At 37.4% G+C, this 25,182-nt stretch overlaps 1 protein-coding gene across 2 annotated transcripts in view; it reads left to right on the top strand.

The window, feature by feature from the left end:
* The window catches only part of GRM5 (glutamate metabotropic receptor 5), a 558,863-nt gene that overhangs the window by 404,937 nt on the left and 128,744 nt on the right, over window positions 1-25,182 (top strand). For both annotated transcript variants that reach the window (XM_082749014.1, XM_082749013.1), the window contains one exon: window positions 5,786-6,021. In XM_082749014.1, coding sequence (XP_082605140.1) covers window positions 5,786-6,021 — 236 coding nt within the window. The remainder of the gene's footprint in view (window positions 1-5,785; window positions 6,022-25,182) is intronic.

Consider the following 25,182-nt stretch of genomic DNA (forward strand, 5'->3'; position numbering starts at 1 on the left):
GCTACCATATTTCCTCCGATTCTCATCATCTCCTCATTTTATTTCCCACCTTAAAAGCCACCACTGGCTCCCTGTCATCTGAATGAAAAAGTCCAAACCTTTGGGATGACACAAAAGACCATTCGCAACTAGTGTTCCTCTGCTTACTTCTCATTGGTTCACTGTCCTGAGTGATCAAAGTAGCTGCACTGCTTCTAAGTCACTTTTTCCAGATTCCCAAATACCTTCTCCCTACCTAGAAAATAAAATTTCAAAATACCGTTGTCACTCCATATTATATATATAAAATATATATATTTCATATGATATATATATAAAAGTATTACCCATACTTATCAAACTCAATTTAAAACTGATCTTTCAGGGTACCGCACTGGCTTGGTTGGTTAAGCTCTGGTCTCCTGGTTTCAACTCAGGTCATGATCTCAGTGTTCTGAGACAGAGCTAAGCGGAGCTCCAAGATCAATGGGAGTTTGCTTGAAATTCTCTCCCTCTCCCTCTTCCCTGCCCCCCATAATAAAATAAATAAATATTTAAAAAATAAATAAAGCTGGGTGCACCTGTGTGGCTCATTTGTTAAGCATCCAAATCTTGATTTAATCTCAGGTCATGATCTCACGGTGCTAAGATGGGCCCCAAGTCAGGCTCCATGCCAAATATTGAACGTGGAGCCTGCTTAAGATTCTCTCTCCCTCTCCCTCTGCTCTGCCTCCACACTCTCTCTGTCAAATAAATGTGTTTCCTTTTATAAATAAATGAATAAATAAATAAATAAATAGATAGATAAATCTATTTCCCTAACAGAATTATTTGCTGATGTTCTCTCCCACTGCATTTGTTTCACACCTGCAACAATATTTATTTGTATGAGGTCATTGATTTATATGTCTGTCCTCTTCTCCATTCCTCTACTAGACTGTGAGTCTTGGAGTATAGTGTGTAAAACTTACTTAACTTGTTTTTCTCAATCTCAAAGCAGTTTCAATAGATAATAAATGTGGTGAAGTGAATTTTTATTCACAACATTCATTGACCCCCTGTGTGGGAAAAATCATACACACCTGTCCTATTTAGGTAAGGCTTGCCCATATGACTTGTTTTCATCAATGAAATATGAGCAGAAGTGACCTGCACCACTTCTGAGTGGACTACTTAAGAACCATAGGATGATGGGCGCCTGGGTGGTTCAGTTGGTTGAGCGGCTGCCTTCGGCTCAGGTCATGATCCTGGAGTCCTGGGATCGAGTCCTGCACCGGGCTCCCTGCTCAGCAGGGAGTCTGCTTCTCCTGCTGACCTCTCTCTCCAAATACTCTCTCTCTCAAATAAATAAAATCTTTAAAAAAAAAAAAAAAAGAACCATTGGATATTTTTTCCTTCTACGAGATTGGCCATGTCCCAGAAGGAAACTATTCTTTCAGACTGTGTCTCAGAATGAAGGCAACATGGAGGAGAATTATAGCCCTCTGCAATGAATCTAAATGCTGAGCAAGAAATAAACTTTTGTACTAAACCACTGGGACACTGGAATTTTTCATGGCCACAAAATAATTTAGTCCAAGATAGGCAGGTATTTAATAAATGTTGGCGGAAATAAGAAAAGCTATAGAGAGATTGAAGATGAACTCTAGCTGGAGAATTTCGGAGTCAATTTTGTTAAACAACAACCTTCTATTGAAAAGAGATAAAAATTAAATTTCTGTGAATTGCTAAATAGGAGGAATAGTGGGAATTGAGGGCTGAGAGGAGAAAGGAGGATATGTAGATAATAGAGGAGGCATATATATTTGGGTTATACAGTTTGGAAAGAAAATGAAAATAAATTCTTGCCAGATGGGCATGTCCTTAACATGTCTTCAGGGAGAATTTAAAGAATCCAATACCTTAGATTCCTTGAGAATGGGTCTATATTAAAGATTCCTCCTTTACTTAAGCCAACCTAAGTAAGCTAAAAATGTTTTTCCTGTTCTAAATGTCCAAGTCAATCAGTTTCTATAGTCAAAGAAAAGGTGCAGGCCTAATATAACACTCCAGTTAAGAACATTATATGTACACCGAATTCTTGTTTTCCACAGAAGCTATGTGCCATAAACATGCACCAAACATTGAATTAGTGAATAGTGACCACTGTCCCCAGAAGGACAGGTTTAAATTGCTGTGGGCCTCTTTTCACATTTCCATCAAGTAGGCAGTACATAACCTTGCTTTATGCATGCCCTGTCTAAAGATACCTTATTTAAAATATATTGTTGATTCATTAATATTGAACTCCCACCAAATAACACTTTACTCATGCATGAATGTAGCTAATTTTAAAAATGCATTTTCTGTGTAGGCAATATCATAGCCTTCTTGCACTTGGGAACTCTAGATAACACATCAGCACTATGCAGGGTGGGGGGTATTTTAAACAGCGAAATCAAAAACAACAACAAAAAACCCACAAAAATACAAAAACCCTGCTACTAAACAGATCATGAAAGGGACACTTGTTTATAATATGAGAGCTCCAACCAGAAAGCAGAGGAGCTTGTTCAGTCTCAGCTGGGAATGTGCACATCCAGAGACTCAACAATTTTTGCCACCCTGTGCGTGTGAGAAGTGTCATGAAGGTGCCATGGGTATTAATGTGGGGCTTGCAAATAAATTTTAGCTAGTAGGTGAATCTGCACATACAGAATCTGCAAATAATGAAGACTGACTGTATATCAAGGAATCAGAAGAAAACTAATGAAGTGGATTATGGGGAGATGGGTAAAATGCCCACCAGGGAGAAGAGAAATTAGATAAACGGATGAATGGATGGATGAATGGGTGGAGATACATAGGCAGGTAGATTGATAGATAGATACTAAATGGGGAGAGGTATTTTAAATATGGTGTATTTTTAGTTTCTTCCCTTATCTTCCTCCCCACTCTTTATTCCTTCTTTGGTAAAATAGATGTCTCCCAAAAGTATTTAGGTAGTACTTGACAGTCTAATCTATCCGTATATTGTAAAGCATTAGATCATAGAAAAGTAGCGTAAGTTTTTCTTGGCATTTCATTTTGCTTTTGGATTTATTATTTCTTACTTAGAGATACCCTGTCATCTTAACACAAATCTTAAAAGCGCATTTTTATGAAAATGTTAATGTTTAATAACCTAAAGTCAATACAACACCATCTAACTTAGCCATCATGGAATGAAGTTTCTTGAAACTTATATAGCAGACATTCCTCACTAAGTTTAAATAGAATAACCTTGGTTATCAAATAGATATTTGAATTTTCTGTTTAATTACAAACTCCATTATGATTTTTTACTTTGCTGTTGAATGGAAACATCTGGAACAAAACTTTTAAATTCACAACTCTAGGGGGCATAGCTCAGTGGTAGAACTTTTGACTGCACAACTCTAACTTATAGACTACTAATAAAACATCTTTTGCCAACTTCTTAAATATGGAGAAGGAATTTATACCTGAGCAACAACAACAACAACAAAAAAAGCTGAAGAACATGGTGTGAATTGAGTCAGTTAACAAACTCTGGCATAGATACTTTTTTTATGGAAATATTTCCTCCAGAAAAGTTTATCAAGACAAGCTTTTTACAATCCCTATTAAATTCAATGAATGAATTGTGAAGGGTAAATTGGACCCATTATAATCTTACATTTCTTATGTAATATTCATAATCATAGTGTTACATAAGAGCAAGCTAGCATTAACAAAAGGAGCAATTTAAATTCCCACTTCTTGGAGAATGGGGCTCTGCTTGACAAACAGCCCTTCCTGCCCCGTTTGCAGCACGCCCCTGCATCTCCTCCGGCGCCAATGAGACCCACACTCTCATACCAGTGATATAATAAACCCTCCACAACAGAGGGAGAAAATGAGGCAAACAAGCCCACATCATTTCAACTTGTCAGCTTTAAATAAAATCTTCTGCAGCTGAAAATGAGAAATTTGAGGGAAGAGAATGTGTGAAGTAACCAAATTCAACACTGGGACAAAACATATTGCATGACTTATTCTTTTTTTTCCTGAGCTGCCACAAAAGTTTTTGAAATTTTACCATAATTTTTTAACGAAATCTCTTTTGTCAGTGACGACTTAGAAGAAGAAATGTTTCGTTCTGTTTGTTTGTTTCTCCTCTTCCACCCACTGATGCCGTAGGAAACATCTCAAGTTATGGCAAGCCCCTATGATATCTTAATGAGTAATCTGCGACCTTTGGAAAAACTCTCATGATCAGTTTTTAAGTCAGAGTTGCCATAGCAGAGCATGCTAGAATAAAAGTACATTTTTTATACTTATTTTAATTAATTACTTACGTAATACCTTCCCCAGCACTGATTTTATATGCAAAATATTGGAGCATGCTCTCCGCCTACAAAAAAAGTTAAAAAGAGAAAAATACATTTGAAGGAAGATAAAGGGAGATTCACGTTCTGATAAATATATCTAATATGTATGAAATAAACAATGATTGTGAATGTAAATCCTTTCTCTCCCCCTTTCTCTGGTGTCCACCCTCACCCCACCCCCTCTAACCTCCAAGCACTTCCTGCTTCACCTTCAGAGGCTCCATCCCGTTCTTCCGCTCAGCTCTCTCCAAACTCTTTCTCTTCCCTATTTGTTACTTTTTCTCAATGTTATAATGTCCCTTGATTTTCTTTATCTTCCTTGAAAAAGCACTTGCCTGTCTTCAAAGGAAGGACAGCCCCACTGGGTCCCAGCAGATACTTAGCACAAGTTGTGCATCTTCCAGTGGGAGAGAGGATGGAAAAATCAGTATCTTTTGTCCTTCCCTGAGGTGTGCCCAAATTTGATATAAATATCTTTTTATGTCTTTTATTTCCAAAGTTTTGTTTCACATATTTTCCAAATAAGCTTAGAATACTTTCCCCTTTATTCTTTCACACTCTTAAACCATTGTATTATGAACTCTCTGGTTTCAAACTCTCTTTTATTTTAAAATCCCTAGGTTACTTTGAGTTATCAGTGCATAGAATGATAGTAATATTGAAGTGGATGGTCCCTGTCACCATCCTTGATGGTTCATTGTTAAGAAGTTTTCTAATCTGTCCAACGCAAACAGGATTTCATGTGTGCATTTTAAATATATTGAAGAAGTACCTTGTGATGGGAAAGAGTATATGGACTGTGGATTATGGGACTTTGGTGTGAAGTGCTAAAGAATCTATACTTAACAGAATGACCATAACCAGAAGCTTTTTTAAACCTCTTTATAATTTCTTGTAAAATGTGAAAAAAAAAAGAATATCATGTTGTAGGATGGTTAAATTAATATTAGGTGTGTTTGAGAAATATTTTCATTTTTTAAAAGATTTTTTTTAATTTTTATTTTATTTGACAGACAGAGAGCACAAGTAGGCAGAAAGGCAGGCAGAGAGAGAGGAAGGGAAATAGGCTCCCTGCTGAGCAGAGAGCCCAATGAGGGGCTTGATCCCAGGACCCTGGGATCATGAACTGAGCCAAAGACAGAGGTTTTAACCCACTGAGCCACCCAGGTACTCCAAAATATTTTCATTTTTACTTTATGATCATTATAATCATTATAATAAAGTAAAGGAACAGAATGGATTTAAATTTAACTGGACCTAGCTACTAAACACTCAGGGCACCTGGGTGGCTCAGTAATCAGGTAGGTATAATGTAGGACCCTGAAGTGGCCTGAGGCGCCTTTTAATGACTGATCTTTTCAAAAGGAAAGCAAATATGGAATCATTTCCTTAGAAAGTATCTGTTCTGAGCTGAGCTGGTTTTTGTTTCCCCACAGTGATGGCTGGGCTGACAGGTATGATGTGACAGATGGATATCAGCGAGAAGCTGTTGGTGGAATCACAATCAAGCTCCAATCTCCTGATGTCAAGTGGTTTGATGATTATTATCTGAAGCTCCGTCCAGAAACAAACCTTCGAAACCCTTGGTTTCAAGAATTTTGGCAGCATCGTTTTCAGTGCCGGCTGGAAGGTTTTGCACAGGAGAACAGCAAATACAACAAGACTTGCAATAGTAAGCAGATTTATTGTTTCATTTATAGTGGATAAGGCTAAGGCTCCAATTTAAGTAAAGTGTGTCGGGGGATAGTGGCTGTAATCTGTTAGAGAAGAGGACTCTTAGAGAAATAGAGTGGGTATTGCTACTTACGGTGATAAACAGACCTTATTTTCATTAAGAAAAGCATATCAGAGCAAGTGTTTACTCTGTGGAGATCACAAACAATTTTATTATTTATATCATTCAGGGAACTGGCACTTTGCTAAGAGGATAATGTGAGCTCCTGAGAGCAAGTACTGTTGCCACCCTTGAAGGCAAGAGCTCCATTCTGCTCGTCTTGATTGTCTTTAGCAGTTAGCACAGAGCTAAACACTTAGTAACGGTTTCGTGTATTCTGAAGAATGAATCAGTAAATTTTTAAGGATTACTCTTTTCATCAATAAACTAGAACATAGCAGCAGGGGTTTGTTGTGTATTGTTATTATGTTTCAGGAGACATAATCTGAGCAAAGACATTTGTTCTTACATAGGTATAAGGGCTCACATTGTCCCAACTGTTGCTTTGGTTGTAAGGAAAACTAGTTACTGCCCTCAAGATGTTCAGTGTCTAGAAGGGAGCTAGTCAGGGCAGCCAATGTTGCAATCCACTGTTGTAAGTGATATTATATGAGTTAAACATAGGGTCTTGGTACTATTATCAGTTGCTCATTGAAAGGGAATCTCAACTCTAATAACCGATGTAGGGCCAAAATCGATCTATATGTCAAATTTTGCAAAAATAAAAGTTTGTTAAATTGATAAGGGATTTGTTGAGACTGCCTTATACCACGTTGTGTAACAAAATCTCTATATGCATTTGCATAGGAATAAAATGTTTGAGTTGGTGGTATAGGTGCCTTTATCCACGATGCTGGAACACCACAGTGCTTTGGGGCAATAGGTTGGAAATCCTGGCCCACAAACCAATTCCATCCACAGAGAAGTTGTTCCATACCAGCACGAAAGTGAGAATAATGAGAGTGATATAGAGAGTTTTTCATAATGCACTTTCCCTCCCAGTTCATGTCCATCCTATATTTTTTGGTATAAGTTCATTTTTTTGTAAAATGAAGAATGGAGTAAATGGTGAGTTGTGATTGTTTTTAAATGTCAGTACTTGTTAAAATAAGAACTTGGCAACCTTATGTCAGTTCCTATTAAGGTAGTGAGGGAAGGGGGGGATGCTGGAGTGTGGGATATTGTACTGGTCACTGAAATCCAGAAATCACAGAAGGCTCATGGCGTGAGCCTGTGTTTGTTTCTCTCTCACTTCAGATACTGCTTGTCCAAAATCTTCAAATGTTTGGTCACCTCCTTTGTTTTTATTTTTATTTTCAAGAAAGAAAAATGTGTGATCATACATAACATTGTGACTTCTGTTACACAATTTCAATTTTTATAGCTAATTTCATATTTTTCACCATTCTATCCAGTTTCTGAGGGACGTAGACTTCTTTCCTTTCTTGAGATTTGGGAACTTCTTCCCTCTGGGATCCAGTTCTGTGACTGTGTACAGATTAATGTATGGAGCTACATTTAAGGAGTCATAGAAAGTAAACAATAGATCTGATCTCATCTTCAGTTCTCTTTTACCAAGGAGTTAATACCAGTCCCTACCCAGTGTGGCGAAGGGAATGTTTCCGGTTGGTCTTCACCTTCTTTTGTACCAATGCTCTTTTCCTTTGCCTTTTTGTCTGAAATGTCTTCTCCTTGAAATAGTTGTTTCTCTTATTTTTTTTCCTCTGTTGGATATCTTACATAGATATAGTCTTGAAAAACTCTTAATTGGTTTCTATGGAATATTATTTCTATGGCAATTGTTCTGTAAGAGCCTTCCTTTCAACCTACTACTATAGTTTTATGTCTTTCACATGATGACCCTGATATAATTTCTCTGCTCAGAATTGGTTCCTTACTATCCTACTAGAAAACCCTCTTCAGCCACTCTGCCACCCCTGGAATCTTATCTGACAAAGGATGTCATTTTGTACATAAACATGGACACTTATATGCAATACTTCTGTTATTCTTTCAATAAAGAAAGTACTATGATTATCCTTATTTAAAAATAACAAAACCAAGGTTTAGAGAGAAAAAATCACTTGCTCAAGGTCACCTAACTACTAAACTCTGGAACTTAAACTCAGTTTGCCTGATCTCCCTGATATGAGGAAGTTGAGAGGCAACATGGGGGAATAGGGGATAGGAAAAGAGTAAATGAAACAAAGTGAGATCAGGAGGGAGACAAACCATAAGAGACTCTTAATCTCACAAAACAAACTGAGGGTTGCCCGGGGAAGGGAGGAAGAGAGAGGGTAGTGGGGTTATGGACATTGAGGAAGGTATGTGCTATGGTGAGTGCTGTGAAATGTGTAAATCTGGCGATTCACAGACCTGTACCCCTGGGGCTAATAATACATTATATGCTAATAAAAAAAATTTTTTTTTAAACTCAGTTTGTCTAAAGTTTCGCCAATATGATACACTAAAGAGATAGAATATGACTTTTTTTTTTTTTTAAATTGCCATCAAATTTGCATTATATACTAGTCAATATATAGGTCAAAGATACAAAAAAGAAAAATCTTAAAATTATTTGTGTATAACTATGGAATGCAGTAACACACACCCAAATGTTCACTATGCTCTACTTCTGACCGTATTTCCTTATTTACTCAAATGTCCTTTTTGTATCTTATTCCCCATCTTCAAAGAGGCTCCAGTAGTTTACTCACATTTAACACTATTGGATGTTACCAGTACTTTCCTAAATATAATGTACTTAAGCCCTTTCATCAGGCCATGTGCATAAGAGAACCATTTTTTAAATGGAGTGTTAAGAAGTATTAAGAGTTTGGGGGCGCCTGGGTGGCTCAGTGGATTAAGCCGCTGCCTTCGGCTCGGGTCATGATCTCAGGGTCCTGGGATCAAGCCCCGCATCGGGCTCTCTGCTCAGCGGGGAGCCTGCTTCCTTCTCTCTCTCTCTGCCTGCCTCTCTGCCTACTTGTGATCTCTGTCAGGTAAATAAATAAAATCTTTAAAAAAAAAAAAAAAAAAGAAGTATTAAGAGTTTGTAATTCATGCCAGTCAAGAAGGTTTACCTTACTCACTGTCTACAATACCTTAAATCTAACAGATAGTTCAATGGGAAAAAATGGCTTGACACAAAGAATAGAAGTACTCATAGCTGATTACTGCTTATTTTTCTTAGGAGATTCTTGGAAGGCAAAGTATAAAAGTTGGGAGAGTTATCTAAACCTAGTAGTCCAGTATGAGCAGTCGTTTTGTAGAGAGTATGCCCCATTCATAGGAATTCTTTCAATGTCTGTTAGTTTTGCCTCCTCTCTTATACCACATAAATGGAATCTTACATTATTTGCTTTTTTGTGTCTGGCCTTTCCCTTCAAAATAATGTGGTAGAGTTTATCCCATCATTGCATATATTGGTAGTTTGTTGTTTTTTATTGCTGTGCCATGTCCCTTTGTATGGATTTACTACCAGAATTTAGCTATCACTTCTCCTGTAGATGGACATTTGGATTATTTATGGTTTTAGGTATTAGAAATTAAGGTTTTATGAACAAGTATGTATGTTTCTTCTGGCAGACCTATATCCTAATTACTGTTAGATGTATACCTAGTAATAGAAATGCTGCATCATAGGCTTTGCATATATTTAGCTTTAGTAGATAGTCCCAAGCAGTTTTACGAAGTGATTGGACTAATTTCTACTTTCCCTGAAATGTATGAGAGTTCAAGTTGCTCTGCACTCTGTCAACAGTTGTTACTATCTGTTTTTTTCTTTTATTATTATTTAAAACATTATACAAGTGTGTGTTTATATCATATTGTGATTTTGATGGGCTTTCTATTATCTATTACAAGGTAAGTTCTTTCTCATATGTTTACTGGAAATTGGGACATCTTATTTTATAAAGTGTCTGTTCAAGTCTTTTGCACATTTCTTTGAGTTGATTATTTTTTAACATCTATTTTAAGACTTCTTTGTATAGTGTGGATACGAATACTTTGTTAGATATACATATAGTGAAAATTGCCCATTTAAACCATGGCTTATTACTAGTTCCTATTTCTCTTGTTTGTTATTTGTTTTCTATTTGTCCACTTGTTCTTTAATTCTTTATTCCCCTTTTACTTCCTTCTTGTAGATTCACCAATAATTTTTATTATCTTACTCTATTACTTCTCTTAATATTTCTGTTTCATCTTAGTATAATTCATTTAGTTTTCAATAGAAATTACTAAATGAATCTTTATACAAACAATTTTAAATTGGTCCTTGTTTACATTCAATAATCTTGCAAATATTTATATCTGTTTATTCCCCCACACTATTTTTTGCTATTGCCATATAATTTATTTCAATATGGATTATGTACAGTACAGGCTTTGCTAGGATTGTTGCCCTAAATGTCAACAGTCATACTTACCCATTTCAGTGTTCTTCATTCCTTCTTGTACTTCCTTGCTTTTGCCTGTGATTTTTTTCAGCCTAAAGAATTTCTTTTAATATTTCTTATAATGTAGGTCTACTGCCAACAAATTTATCAGCCTTTTTCTTTTTTTATAGATTTTTTTTAAGATTTTATTTATTTATTTATTTGACAGTCAGAGATCACAAGTAGGCAGAGAGGCAGGTGCGGGGGGCGGCGGGGAGAAGCAGGCTCTCTGCCAAGCAGAAAGCCCAATGCGGGAACTTGACCCCAGGACCCTGAGATCATGACCTGAGCCAAAGGCAGAGGCTTAGCCCACTGAGCCACCCAGATACCCTATCAGCTTTTTTATCTTAAGAATATCTATATTTCACCTTAATTTTTGAAAAATGTATTCGCAAAGTATAGCATTCTGTATTGTCAGGTCTTCTTCAGTTCACTTTTTCTTTGAAAACAACATTCCATTTTGTTTTCTGAATTCCATGATTTCATTGAGAATTTAGCCACCATTCTTGATGTTGTTTCCTTGATGGCAATGTGTCTTTTTTCTAGGCTTTTAAGATTTTTTTTTTTAAAGTTTTTAGTTGACTATGAGGAGATTAGGTGTGATTTCCCTTATATATTTCATTGTTCAGGTTTCAGAAACTTCTTAAACCTGTGGAGGAAAGACCTGTGTCAGCTTTGAAAATTTCCCAGCCATTATTTCCTGAAATATTCCTCTGTCACATTTTTCTCTCTCTGTTCCTTCTTGTGCTCAAATACACCTATTAGCTTATTTGGCTGTGTCATAGAAGTGACTTTTTCTCTGGGCTTTCTTCCCTATCTTTTCCTTCTCCGTACTTCAATTTGATTCTTTTCTATTATTCTGTCTCTGATTATTCCAATCATATTTCCACCTATGTCTAGTCAGCTGTTAACCAAAATAAGTTTTTTAAATTTCAGATATGGTGTTTTACAGTCACAGAATGTCCATTTTCTTTCTTTTCATAGTCCTCAGTTTTCTGCTGAAATACTGTTTCTTGTCTACTTTTTTCAATCACTTGTCTTATTTCCTTGAACAGATTGATTATAACTATTTTATGGCACCTTTTTTCTAATCCTAACATCTGGATCTTCTGTCAGTCTTCTTCTATTGACTTATTTTTCATATTGTTTACATGTTGTGCTTCTTGATACATCTACCATATGTTTTCTTTTGTGCTAGACATTGAGAATAAAATACCATCAGATTGAATTTTATATTATTTTTTCCCCTGTGATGGTTTGCTTTTTGCAGATTCAAAGAAATTGAGATGAGGTAAGTTATAATATAAGACAGAAGGAGTCAACTTTTGGTTTAAAAATGTCTTTAAGGGACAACTGACATGGAATTTCCACTGAGAGCCTAGTGTATCCCATGCCCTGGCTGACTGATTTAATCAGATTTTTTACTATTTTTGAGCTTTGCTCTCCAGCCTCCTGTACCATACTTTTCTAAACTTGGCATGCATTGGAGGAAAGGAATAATTGAAGTTTGAGCAGTTTCTTTTCCTCAGGTGGGGCTTTTCTTTCAGATAATATAAAACAATGTGAGATTTCAGTTTTCCTCTTCAAATTATTAAGCCTCCATGCAGCCTCCGGAATCAGCAAATGAATCACAAGGGAAAATAGCTATCATGCACTTAAGGCTCCTATCATTTATAAACTGAGATACCAGATCATTTCAATATCGAAAAGTACTTCTGTTTTCTCTTTTTTCCAGAAGTGTCATGCACAGTGTGGAGTTATACCTCTCCTTCCCCCAGCCACACTTCATGCCCTTCCCTAGAACCTCAGAAGGTAACTTCATTGAAAAATAGCATCATCACAGATGTAATTAGTTAGTAGGTGGAGACACTAGAATAGGGTGGTCTCTTGTCACCTCCAAAGAGGAGAAGGGACACAGAGACAGAGAGACACAGGCAGAGTAGCAGGGGAAGACAAAGGCAGAAACTTGAGTGATGCAACACAAGGACAAGGAATGCCAAAAGTCAAAGGCCACCACCAGAGGCTAGGAAGAGGCAAGAGAGGATACTACCAAGAGTCTAGAGGAAGCTTAGCCCTATCAACACATTGATTTCTGACTTCCAGACTCCAGAACTACAAGAGAATGAATTTGTGTTGTTTTAAGCCACCCCACCTAGTTTCTGGTACTTTGTTATGGCTGCCCTAGTAAACTAAGGTCCCTTCATTCAGACCAAACTAGATTGGCAACCTGGTCCACAACTTGCAGATTCCCTCAGATGAGAAAGTAGTGCGTGACACCTACCCACTTCCATAGGTCTCCTCTTTGTTCATTCATCCTGTCTTTGTTTTGTCCATCCATCTTCACTGCCTTTAATTTTTCTTAATTTTGCATTTCTTTGGCCTATTAAATTTATACAGTAAAAGAATTTTCATTTGCTTTCTTCTCCATCCTACCCAACACCAAAGTCTCCTCTTTTATTTTGTTTTCTTAATCGTCACTACCCCTGCAATCCCAGTTTGGATATATAAGTGAAACCTGCAGTTTATAATGTCCAAAATACTTATACTTTTTTTAGTTTTTGTTTTATTTTTAAGCATTTAAAAACTTAAATCAAAATATTAGTATAACTCTTCAGTGTTTTAATTATGTGGTTTTGACAGAATCTAGGTTTATATGCTATTAACAGTGAGCCCAATTTCAGTAAGTTTTACTTAAATTGGACAATTATGTTAGACTTGAATTATAAATGAAATAGTTAATAATGATAATAAATTAAAAGTATGAAGAATATAGTTTAACTTTTCAAATTGTTTATTTAAGCAACCCAGTAATAAAAGCTATGGAGAAATAAATTAAAACTATTTTCTAGTAACTGTATGCTATTCTATTTTTGAACCAATTTCAGGACCCATTTCCTTTACAGTTACACTGTCACCCACTGACATTCATTTACTGTCTCCTTTCTGTGATTTCTCCCTGTCACTTCCAGTAGCTTCTGGAGGTGTCATTTATGACACTAACACACAAACATTCTTACCTGGATGTCCTGAGGGTACCTCAAACTTACAGACCCAGAACTCACCTCATTATAACTTTTGCAACCACAGCCCCAAACTTTGAGCTCCTCCTTTTAGCATCTCCAGTTTGAGTAAATGATATACCCATCTACCCAGTCTCCCAAGATGCAGGGATAAGGGGTCCTTTCCTGTTCCCTTGTAGCACCCTCTCAGCCAACTGGTGACCAAATACCATTAATGTCGCGGCCAGCACGATGAATCAACCAGGGAAACCATGAGGGCTAAGAGGATGGTGGAAAGAAATTAAGAGACAAAGAGATGGAGACAGGAGGGACAATGAAGATGATGTCCAACAGTGCCAATTTTATTCCACATCTTACAAGCATTTATAAGGCAGACCACAATAGGAGGAGTAATACATCAGTACATAGTCAGATGACCACAAGTTTCTATAACAAGTTTACATTTACTACAAGCAAACCTCGTGATGCCAGGTAGTTTCGGCTAAAGCCATTAGCAAGACAATCAACCAGGGAGTGAGTTATGGGAGGTACAGAACAACAAGGACTAACTAAGAATTCAGGACCCTGGCCACATTGTTCCCTACTGTAGGGAGAGTGTGTGGGAAGTCACATAGGCAAGCGCACTACACATAGCACAGACCCTTTCTCAGTGCACTCAACTTTCCCCGTCCTTAACCTTGTCAAGGTGTCTAGACTTTGAAGGAGACACAAGTCAGGGCCTGGTTTGGTCCTCGACTCCAACCATGCTGTAGCCTCCAACACATTAATTCTACTGTTTGAACATTTTCCACATCTGTTTTCTGTTCTTCATTGCTGGCTGAATTCACATTTTTATACCATGCTGTGATTTGGTTCTTCATGATCCCTCACCTCACATATTAGAATAATCTTCCTATCTAATCTTCTTATTGATACCAGCTTCTTCCTCTTCCATTTTATGCTGACAACTAGCCCCAAAGGAGTCCATTTAAAGAATGAATCTCATCCTTGTTACTGCCATTCTTAATGATCTTCCATGGTTCTCCTGTATCTGTAAAAAGAATACCACCTCTTTGCCCCAAAATTCTTCAAATTCACCATATATGTTTTTCAGATCTCATCTTCTATTCCTTAAGCCCAAGAACTCTATGCTTCAAACACTTCACAGATTGTGCTTTTCCAGTTTAGAGTGGCATGCCTACCTAGGTCCCTGAACTTTTGCACATATGGTTTGCTCAGTGAAAGACTTTCCTCAAGATATCTGTCAATTCCACTGACCTTATATTCTCACGGTTTTGGATGACTTCAGTATCTGGTTCTCAAAAAAAACTCTACTTTTCCTCAGGTCACTTCCTATGCCTTTTGTCTTCTTTTTGTTACATACCAGTCCAGATATTAAATGTAGTACTCCACTCCCTTTATTTTTAAGCCACCAAGTCACCTCTCACATAAGCATTTCCGTCTATGCCAAACTATTATCAATAAAATGAAGATGAGAAAAATGGGTTCAGATCAACATAAAAGTCCTATGGCCAAGAGGGCATTTCTGGGGCTCTAGTGATGTGCTGTTTCTTGAGCCAGTGATGATCACTAGGATGTGTTTCTTTTGAAAAAAAAAAAAAAAATTGATGCATAGTTAAGATTTTTTCACTTCTCTGTGTTCCATTTCTGATTTAATGAGTTCACTTTAACTACCCCACCTCCAAATAAATTTCCTGTTGCCACCATATCTTGCCTAACATTCCTTCCAGTCCAAATTTCTCACAATACTCTCCCCCATACACACCCACTCCCACCATATTTCTGCCACTATGTTGCTTGATTCCTCTCCATTTCTTTCTCTAGAACCCTTACTCTTTTCCTCTCAATATTTTTTATTTGTCACAGTAAATATCTCTCCATTTCATAGGTATAGCTGTTGAACTGTTTCTTTGTTTTCTTGTCTCTTTCAAAATTCTACCCTTGGGGGAAGGGTTGCTCACTTTTTGAGTACAAAGCTGCTGCTAAAGTTACATTGCCAAACAGAAAGCCATTTACTCCAGAGAAAACACAATGCCATCCTCAGAGGAGATAAAGCAGCTACAGCAATATAATTTTTTCCGCTATATTACACTAATGTATAAATAGATTTTTCACATTGTTACACCAGTATGTAAACATTTTATGTCCATCTGTCTCCATTAAATTATAAATTTCTCAAGGAGAGGAACTGTCTTACTCATCTGTGTTTTCCAAATTCCTAGCATGATGCCTTATATAGAGCAAGTATGTGATAAATATTGTTAAATGAATGTGACTTCATTTCCCTTAGACCCAAGTAGTGTTACAACGGCTAGAGGATCTAGAACAGTGGATCCCAAACTGTTGGCTGCAGGTCCCAAGGCTACTCACTGTTGGTTTGTTGCCTGGATCTGGAATTCTTATGTGGTTTAGTACTATCAGTGAGCTGAACAGTGCCTTGCATATACTCTGTGAACATGTGTGTGTTTGTAGACCTAAGAACCTTATTTTCATGCACAAGCTGTTCCAGTTAACAAATTACAAATTAGTTTTAAATTGCTCAAATCATGGTAGCTTATTGCCAATACGCGTTCTCTATATAAAAGACACTAATAGTACAATTCGCATTTATGGTGTGTGAAATTTTTTTTACATTAAAAGCACTTCCTGTATTCAAAAAGGTTAATTTCACAAGCTTGGAGTTAGCTCTTTTCCCTTTTTATTACAACAGGTTTCCAGTCAAGGTGTCCACATTTTGTCTGATGAATATGTGTCATAAGTATTTGAGGTGGGTTAGTTATGCATCAGAGTGGGTTCTTTATGCATCAGAGGTTTTTCTTGTTTTGTTTTGTTTTTTTGCCATCTTGTTTGCTTCAGTTAAGCAGCTGATTCGATTTCAGCTGAGGTCATGATCTCAGGGTCCTGGGATGGAGCCCCACATTGGACTCCATACTTACCAAGGGTTCTACTTGAGGATTTTCTCTCTCTCCCTCAGCCCCTCCCATGTTATGGGCACTCACTCTGTCTCAATATCTTTCTAATAAATAAATAAATAATTTTTAAGAGAGGGAGAGAGAGAGAGAGACAGAAAGAGGGAGAAAGAGAGGAGGGAGAGAGAGAATATCAAGAAGGCTCCATATCCAGTGTGGAGCCAGAGGCAGAGCTCAATATCACAATCCTGAGTCCTTGATCTGAGCCAAAATCAAGAGTCAGACACCTAACTAACTGAGCCACCCAGGTGCCCCAATAAATAAATCTTAAGATGGGAAAAAAAAAAAAACAACCTTATTTGTTGTTTAGACATTGTTCAAAACACTTCATCATCTCTGTCTGAAAACATAATGAGAAAACCTGGAATAGTACATTGAGAGGAAATAATTATCTAGAAAAGAGAAGTTGAGCTTTAGTAGAGGCATCACAATGGCCAAATAAATGAAATGCCATACCAGCGCCTAGATTAGATATTTCTCATCCTTGTTCTACATATCCAAAATAGCACTTGAAAACTAATCCAATGTGAAAAAAGGATTCCAGGGTTGCATATATTGAATTATTATATTCTGTATCCATTTTTTAGAGATTCATAATGTATACCTACATGTTAGAAAAGGACAAATCCCATTGTAAAAAAATGTAAATACCTTTCTTTAATTCAGCATCTCCTCTGTTGTTGTTTTGTTTTACTATGAACTCATCTGATACGACATTTGTTATCACCATACTTCAGGAAAGACTATACTAGGACAATTTAATAACCATATATTGAAAAAGAAATTTGATCACATTATCATAGAGTATGTGATGAAATCTGCTAAGCAGAAGCCCATTTCTGTCTTTATATCAGCCAAAGAATTAAGTTAATTAGAATTTGATGTGTCAGTTTTGGCTTAATTCAATTCTTGGATTTGTTACATTTTGATACTTTTCATTGCCAGGAGGGAAAAATTTCACCATCTTGGACTTTGCTTTAAAGAAAGGGAACATAGAGCCAGATCAAGGCCCCAGATATTAACATATCAATTTTTAAAGAAACATAATCTGTCATATTTCTTATTTGAATTCCAGAGTTTAAGAAATAAGAGTAATTATCCATCTAAGTAAGTGTCAGTGTATATAATTCTTCATGATGAGTAGCTACCATCAAAAAATACTCAAAGAGATCCCCAGAAGAAACCCTTGCCTTAGAAACTGTCAACTGTCAACGTGCTCAGACTCTTAAGATACTGGAAATGGAACGCATGATGTATTAAAGATATTTAAGATAAAGCAAAGAGAGACCAGAAAAGCTTGGTGACTCAGTCACCTATGATATACAGGTGCACTGTAACAAACATTAGATTTACACCCAGAAGATCTATATTAAAAAATTCAACCTTTAGCCACTATTAGGTGTTTCTGAATCTCCATTTTCTCACGTGTGAGATGAGATGAGTATTAAAACTGGATATCTAACTGACAGAGGACTCAAGAGAGGCTTAAGTATGATGATTTATGGGAACACACTTGAAGATGTGATTGGAGAAGTGTTGCTTCTAGCAAAGGTGAAGTAACAAAGACTGGATTTAATTTCCTTCTTAAAAAAGCAACTAAAACAAAACAAGACAAAATATATAAAACAATAGTTTTCAAGACATTGGATATCAAGGGATGAAGAATGGTTATTCTTAAGAAAGAGGAAATAAATGAGGTGAGCCCTCTGAGTTAAGAAGATGGAATTGTGAGCTCAGAGAAACCAAGGAAGCTAGAGATCTAAGAGCACAGAAACAAAGAGAAGTACAGGAATTGAGAACTCTGGAGATCAGCAGGGGCTCCATCTTGAGTATGCAACTGAGTATTGACTACTGCCAACATATAAGGATAATACTTCAGACCTGGGAAGGAGTCATAAGATTAGAGAGAACAGTATGCCACCCATATGGGACAAGGAACAGTGTCTGTCTACAGCTGTCTAACTAGAAAAACTTAGAGTTTAGAGGGCTAAAACAACACTCAGGGGAAATTTTATAGCATTAACTTACTACATCGGGAAAGAAAAATATCTCAAGTTAATGACTGGAGATCCACCTTAAGAAATCTGGAAAAGAAGAGCAAATTAAACTCAAAGTAGAAGAAAGGAAGTAATAGACCATTGTGAAAATCAATGTAGAAAGAGGAGTCAAGGTGGCAGAGGAGTAGCAGGCTGAGAGGACATCAGGTAGCAGGAGTTCAGCTAGATAGTTATCAAGCCATTCTGAATGCCTACAAATCCAACAGGAGATCGAAGAGAAGAGCAGCAATTCTAGAAACAGAAAGTCAACCACTTTCTGAAAGCTAGGACCTGCAGAAGTGAATCAGAAGCAAAGGGAAGATAGACTGCGGTGGGGTGGGGTGGGGTGGGGGGCTCCCAGCAAACAGCGGAGCAATGGAGCACAAAATCAGAACTTTTAGAAGTCTGCTCCACTGGGGGACATTGCTCCAGAGGCTAAGCAGGGGTGGAGCCCTCACAAGGACAGCATGGTCTCAGGTCCTACGGGGGTCAAAGAAGGATCAGGGGTGTCTGAGTGTCACAGAGCTCGCAGGTATTAGAGCGAGGAAGCCGGCTACAGAGACAGAGCCAAACAGTGAGCTCTCAGCTTCCGGTTACCTTAAACTGTGATCCGTGGCATAGTCAGACAACTGCTCTTTGAGAAGGGACCCCAGAAGATCCGAGGAGACACCCTTGAAAGAGCTCAGGGATCTGCTGGGTTTAGAGACTCCAAATGGGGCTGTGTGCCAGAGACAGAAACTCTCAGTCACAGGCCAGGTTAGCTCGGAGCACCGCCAGAGAGCAGCGAGATGGGAGTAATTGACTGCTTTTCTCCAGGGGTGCACTGAGGAGTGGGGCCCTGAGCTCTGGGCTCCTCTGGGCCAGAGCTTGGGAGGCTGCCATTTTCATTCCCTTTCTCCAGAACTTTATAGAAAGTGTTCAGGGAACAAAAGCTCCCTAGAGTGAACTCGAGCAGATGACTTAGCCTGGCCACTGGCAAGGCAGTAGAATTCCACCTCGGGCAAAGACACTTGAGAATCACTACAACAGGCCCCTACCCCAAAAGATCAGCAAGAAATCCATCCCAGATCAAGCTCACTGATCAAGGAGAACAGCGGAATTCCAGAGGAGGGGAAAGCAAAGTGTGGAATTCATGGCTTTCTCCCTATGATTCTTTAGCCTTGGAAAGTTAATTAAATTTTTCTAATTTTTTTCTTATTCTAATTTTTTTAACTTTTACTCTTTCCTCTTTTATCCTTTTTTAACTAGTTTATCTTAACAATAACTTTCATGAAAAAAAATATTTTTGAACTTTTATTATTATAGTCATATTTTATCCTTCATTGTATCTAACTTTATCTTTTGTATACACATAGGGTTTTTTTTTTCCTAAAGAATTTTGGGATACAACTTCTTCTAATAGATAAAAATAGACCCTAAATCTAGCACAGGTTTTGTTCTAGTCTCCAGCCTGAGCAAATTCTCTCCACTTTCTTTTTCTTTTTTTTCCCAACCAACTTATCAACTCCTTTTTTGGAATTTTTTAAAAATTTTCATCTTTACAGTCATATTCCATCCCTTCATCATGTTTACCCTTTTTTAAATTTTTTTTCTTTAAAATTTTGGAAGGTAGGTTCTTCTAAGAGACCAAAATACTTCCAAAACCAAATGGGTGGCTCTGTTCTTTTTTCTTTTTCTTAAGATTTTATTTATTTATTTATTTGACAGACAGAGATCACAAGTAGGCAGAAAAGCAGAGAGAGAAAGAGAGAGAAGAAAGAGGGAGAGAGAAGGAGGAAGCAGGCTCCCTGCTGAGCAGAGAGCCTGATGTGGGGCTCGATCCCAGGACCCTGGGATCATGACCTGAGTTGAAGGCAGAGGCTTTAACCCACTGAGCCACCCAGGTGCCCCGGGGTGTCTCTGTTCTATTCACCAGGTTTTTTTTTTTTTTTAACTTCTTTTTGCCCCTTTCTTCTTCCCATGATTTGGGGTCTCTTCTGATTTGGTTAACACACATTTTTCTGGGGTCTTTTCCACAATTTTAGTATTTTATTCCCTCATTCATATATTCTTATCTGGATAAAATGACAAGGCGGAAAAACTTACAACAACAACAAAAAGAATAAGAGTCATTACCAAAAGCTAGGGACCTAATCAATATGGACTTTGGTAATAATGTCAGATCTAGGATTCAGAATGACGATTCTCAAGGCACTAGCTGGCTCAAAAAAGACATGGAAGATAGTAGAGAAACAATGTCTGATGAAATAAAAACCCTTTCTGGAGGAATAAAAGAACTAAAATCTAACCAAGCTGAAATTAAAAAAAAAAAAAAACTATTAATGAGGTGCAATAAAAAATGGAGGCTCTTACTGCTAGGATAAAGGAGGCAGAGGAGAAAATCAGTGATATAGAAGATCAAATGACAGAGAATAAAGAAGCTGGGCAAAAGATAGAAAAAAACTACAGGACCATGAGGGGAGAATTTGAAAGATAAGTTATACCCTAAGACGAAACAATATTAGAACAATTGAGATTCCAGAAGAAAAAGAAAGAGAGAGGGGGGTAGAAAGTATACTGGAGTGAATTATTGTAGAGAATTTCCCTAATATGGCAAAGGGAACAAGCATCAAAATCCAGGAGGCTCAGAGAATCCCCCTCAAAATCAGTAAGGATAGGTCCACATTCCATCATCTAATAGTAAGACTTATAAGTCTAAGTGACAAAGAGAAAATCCTGAAAGCAGCCTGGGACAAGAAGTCTGTAACATACAATGGTAAAAATATCAGATTGGCAGCAGACTTATCCACAGAGACCTGGCAGGGCAGAAAGAACTGGCATGATGTATTCAGAGTCCTAAATTAGAAAAATATGCAGCCAAGAATACTATATCCAGCTAGGTTATCATTGAAAATAGAAGGAGAGATAAAAAGCTTTCAGGACAAACAAAAACCAAAAGAGTCTGTAAACACCAAACTAGCTCTACAGGAAATATTGAAAGGGGTCCTCTATGCAAAGAGAGAGCCTAAAAGTAGTAGGCCAGAAAGGAACAGAGACAATATACAGTAACAGTCACCTTACTGGCAATACAATGGCAAGAAATTCACATCTCTCAATAGTTACCTGACTGTAAATCGGCTAAATGCTCCAATCAAAAGACACAGGGTATCAGAATGGATAAAAAAACAAAACCCATCCATATGCTCTCTAGAAGAAACTCATTTTAGACCCAAAGACACCTCCAGATTTAAAGTGAGGGGGTAGAAAACAATTTACCATGCTAATGGACATCAAAAGAAAGCTGGGGTGGCAATCCTTATATCAGATAAATTAGATTTTAAGCCAAAGACTATAATAAGAGATGAGGAAGGACACTATATCATACTCAAAGGGTTGTCCAACAAGAAGATCTAACAATTTTAAATATCTATGCCCCTAACATGGGAGCAGCCAACTATATAAACCAATTAATAACAAAATCAAAGAAACACATCGACAATAATACAATAATAGTAGGGAACTTTAAACCCCCCTCACTGAAATGGACAGATCACTCAAGCAAAAGATCAACAAGAAAATAAAGGCCTTAAATGACAAACTGGACCAGAGGGATCTCACAGATATATTCAGAACATTCCTTCCCAAAGCAACAGAACACACATTCTTCTCTGTTACACATGGAACGTTCTCCAGAATAGATCACACCCTGGGCCACAAATCAGGTCTCAACCGGTACCAATATATTGGGATCATTCCCTGCATATTTTCAGACCACAATTCTCTGAAGCTAGAACTCAATCACAGGAGGAAATTTAGAAAGAACCCAAATAGATGGAGGCTAAAAAGCATCCTACTAAAGAATGAATGGGTCAACCAGGAAATTAAAGAAGAATTGAAAAAATTCATGGAAACAAATGAAAATGAAAACACAACTGTTTAAAATCTGTGGGACACAGCAAAGACAGTCCTGAGAGGAAAAATAAAAAGCAATACAAGCCTTTCTCAAGAAACAAGAAAAGTCTCAGATACACAACCTAAGCCTACACTTAAAGGAGCTGGAGAAAGAAAAACAAAGAAAGCCTAAACCCAGCAGGAGAAGAGAAATAATAAACATTAGAGCAGAAATCAATGAAATAGAAACCAAAAAAACAATAGAACAAATCAATGAAACTAGGAGCTGGTTCTTTGAAAGAATTAATAAGATTGATAAACCCCTGGCCAGACTTATCAAAAAGAAAAGAGAAAGGACCCAAATAAATAAAATCATGAATGAAGAGGAGAGATCACAGCCAACACCAAAGAAATACAAACAATTATAAGAACATATTATGAGCAACTATACACCAGCAAATTTGATAATCTGGAAGAAATGGATGCATTCCTAGAGACATATGAACTACCACAACTGAACCAGGATGAAATAGAAAACCTGAACAGACCCATAACCAGTAAGGAGATTGAAGCAGTCATCAGAAATTTCCCAACAAACAAGAGCCCAGGACCAGACATCTTCCCAGGGGAATTCTACCAAACATTTAAAGAAGAACTAATTCCTATTCTCCTGAAACTGTTCCAAAAAATAGAAATGGAAGGAAAACCGCAAAACTCATTTTATGAGGCCAGCATTACCTTGATCCCAAAACCAGACAAAGACTCCATCAAAAAAGAAAACTATAGACCAATATCCTTGATGAACACAGATGTGAAAATTCTCACCAAAATACTAGCCAATAGGATCCAACAGTACATTCAAAGGATTATTCACCGTGACCAAGTGGGATTTATTCCAGGGCTGCAAGGTTGGTTCAACAACTGCAAATCAATCAGTGTGATATAATACATGAATAAAAGAAAAAACAAGAACCATAGGATATTCTCCATAGATTCTGGAAAAGCATTTTACAAAGTACAGCATCCTTTCTTGATCAAAACTCTTCAGAGTGTAGGGATAGAGGGTACATACCTCAGTATCATCAAAGCCATCTATAAAAACCCACAACGAATATCATTCTTAGTGGAGGAAAGCTGAGATCTTTTCCGCTATGGTCAGGAACATGGCAGGGATTTCCATTATCACCACTGGTATTCAACATAATAATAGAAGTCCTAGCCTCAGCAATCAGACAACAAAAAGAAATTAAAGGCATCCAAATCAGCAAAGAAGTCAAAATATCACTCTTTGCAGATGATATGATACTTCATGTGAAAAACCCAAAAGACTCCACTCCAAATCTGCCAGAACTCATACAGGAGTTCAGTAAGTGTCAGGATATAAAAGTAGTGCACAGAAATCATTTGCATTTCTATACACCACCAACAAGACAGAAGAAAGAGAAATTAAGGAGTCAATCCCATTTACAATTGCACCCAAAACCATAAGATACCTAGGATTAAACCTAATGAAAGAGGCAAAGAATCTGTACTCAGAAAACTATAAAGCACTCATGAAAGAAACTGAGGAAGACACAAAGAAATGGAAAAAATGTTCCATGCTCCTGGATTGGAAGAACAAATATTGTGAAAATGTCTATGCTACCTAAAGCAATCTACACGTTTAATGCAATCCTTATCAAAATGCCATCCGTTTTTTTTTTTTTTTCAAAGAAATGGAACAAATAATCCTAAAATTATATAGAGCCAGAAAAGACCTCAAATAGCCAGAGGAATGTTGAAAAAGAAAGCCGAAGTTGGTGGCATTACAATTCCAGACTTTAAGCTCTATTACAAAGCTGTCATCATCGAGACAGTATGGCACAAAAACAGACAAATAGATCAGTGGAACAGAATAGAGAGCCCAGAAATAGACCCTCAACTCTATGGTCAACTAAGCTTAAAGCAGGAACTTGTTTCCAATGGAAACAAGACAGTCTCTTCAACAAACAGTGTTGGGAAAATTGGACAGCCACATGCAGAAAAATGAAACTGGACCATTTCCTTACACCACACATAAAAATAGACTCCAAATGGTTGAAAGACCTCAATGTAAAAAAGACCTCAATCCATCCAAATCCTTTAGGAGAACATGGGCAGCAATCTCTTCGACCTCAGCCACAGCAACTTCCTCCTAGAAACATAGCCAAAGGCAAGGGAAGCAAGGACAAAAATGAACAATTGGGACTTCATCAAGATCAAAAGCTTTTGCACAGCAAAGGAAACAGTCAACAAAAACAAAAGACAACTGACAGAATGGGAGAAGATATTTGCAAACGAAATATCGCTAAAAGGCTAGTATCCAAAATCTATAAAGAACTTTTCAAACTTAACACCCAAAGAACAAATAATCCAACCTAGAAATGGGCAGAGGATGTGAACAGATATTTCTGCAAAGACAACATCCAAGTGGACAACAGAGATACATGAAAAAGTGCTCCATATCACTCAGCATCAGGGAAATACACAATGAGATACCACATCACACCAGTCAGAATGGCTAAAATTAGCAAGTCAAGAAAAGACAGATGCTGGCAAGGATGTAAAGAAAGGGGAACCCTCCTACACTGTTGGTGGGAATGCAAGCTGGTGCAGCCACTCTGGAAAACAGCATGGAGGTTCCTCAAAAAGTTGAAAATAGAGCTACCCTATGACCCAGCAATCAAACTACTGGGTATTTACCCTAAAGATACAAATGTAGTGATCCAAAGGGCCACATGTACCCGAACGTTTATAGCAGCAA

The sequence above is a fragment of the Mustela nivalis genome (genome assembly GCF_964662115.1).
Source record: "Mustela nivalis genome assembly, chromosome: 9".
NCBI classification, from domain to species: Eukaryota; Metazoa; Chordata; class Mammalia; order Carnivora; family Mustelidae; genus Mustela; species Mustela nivalis.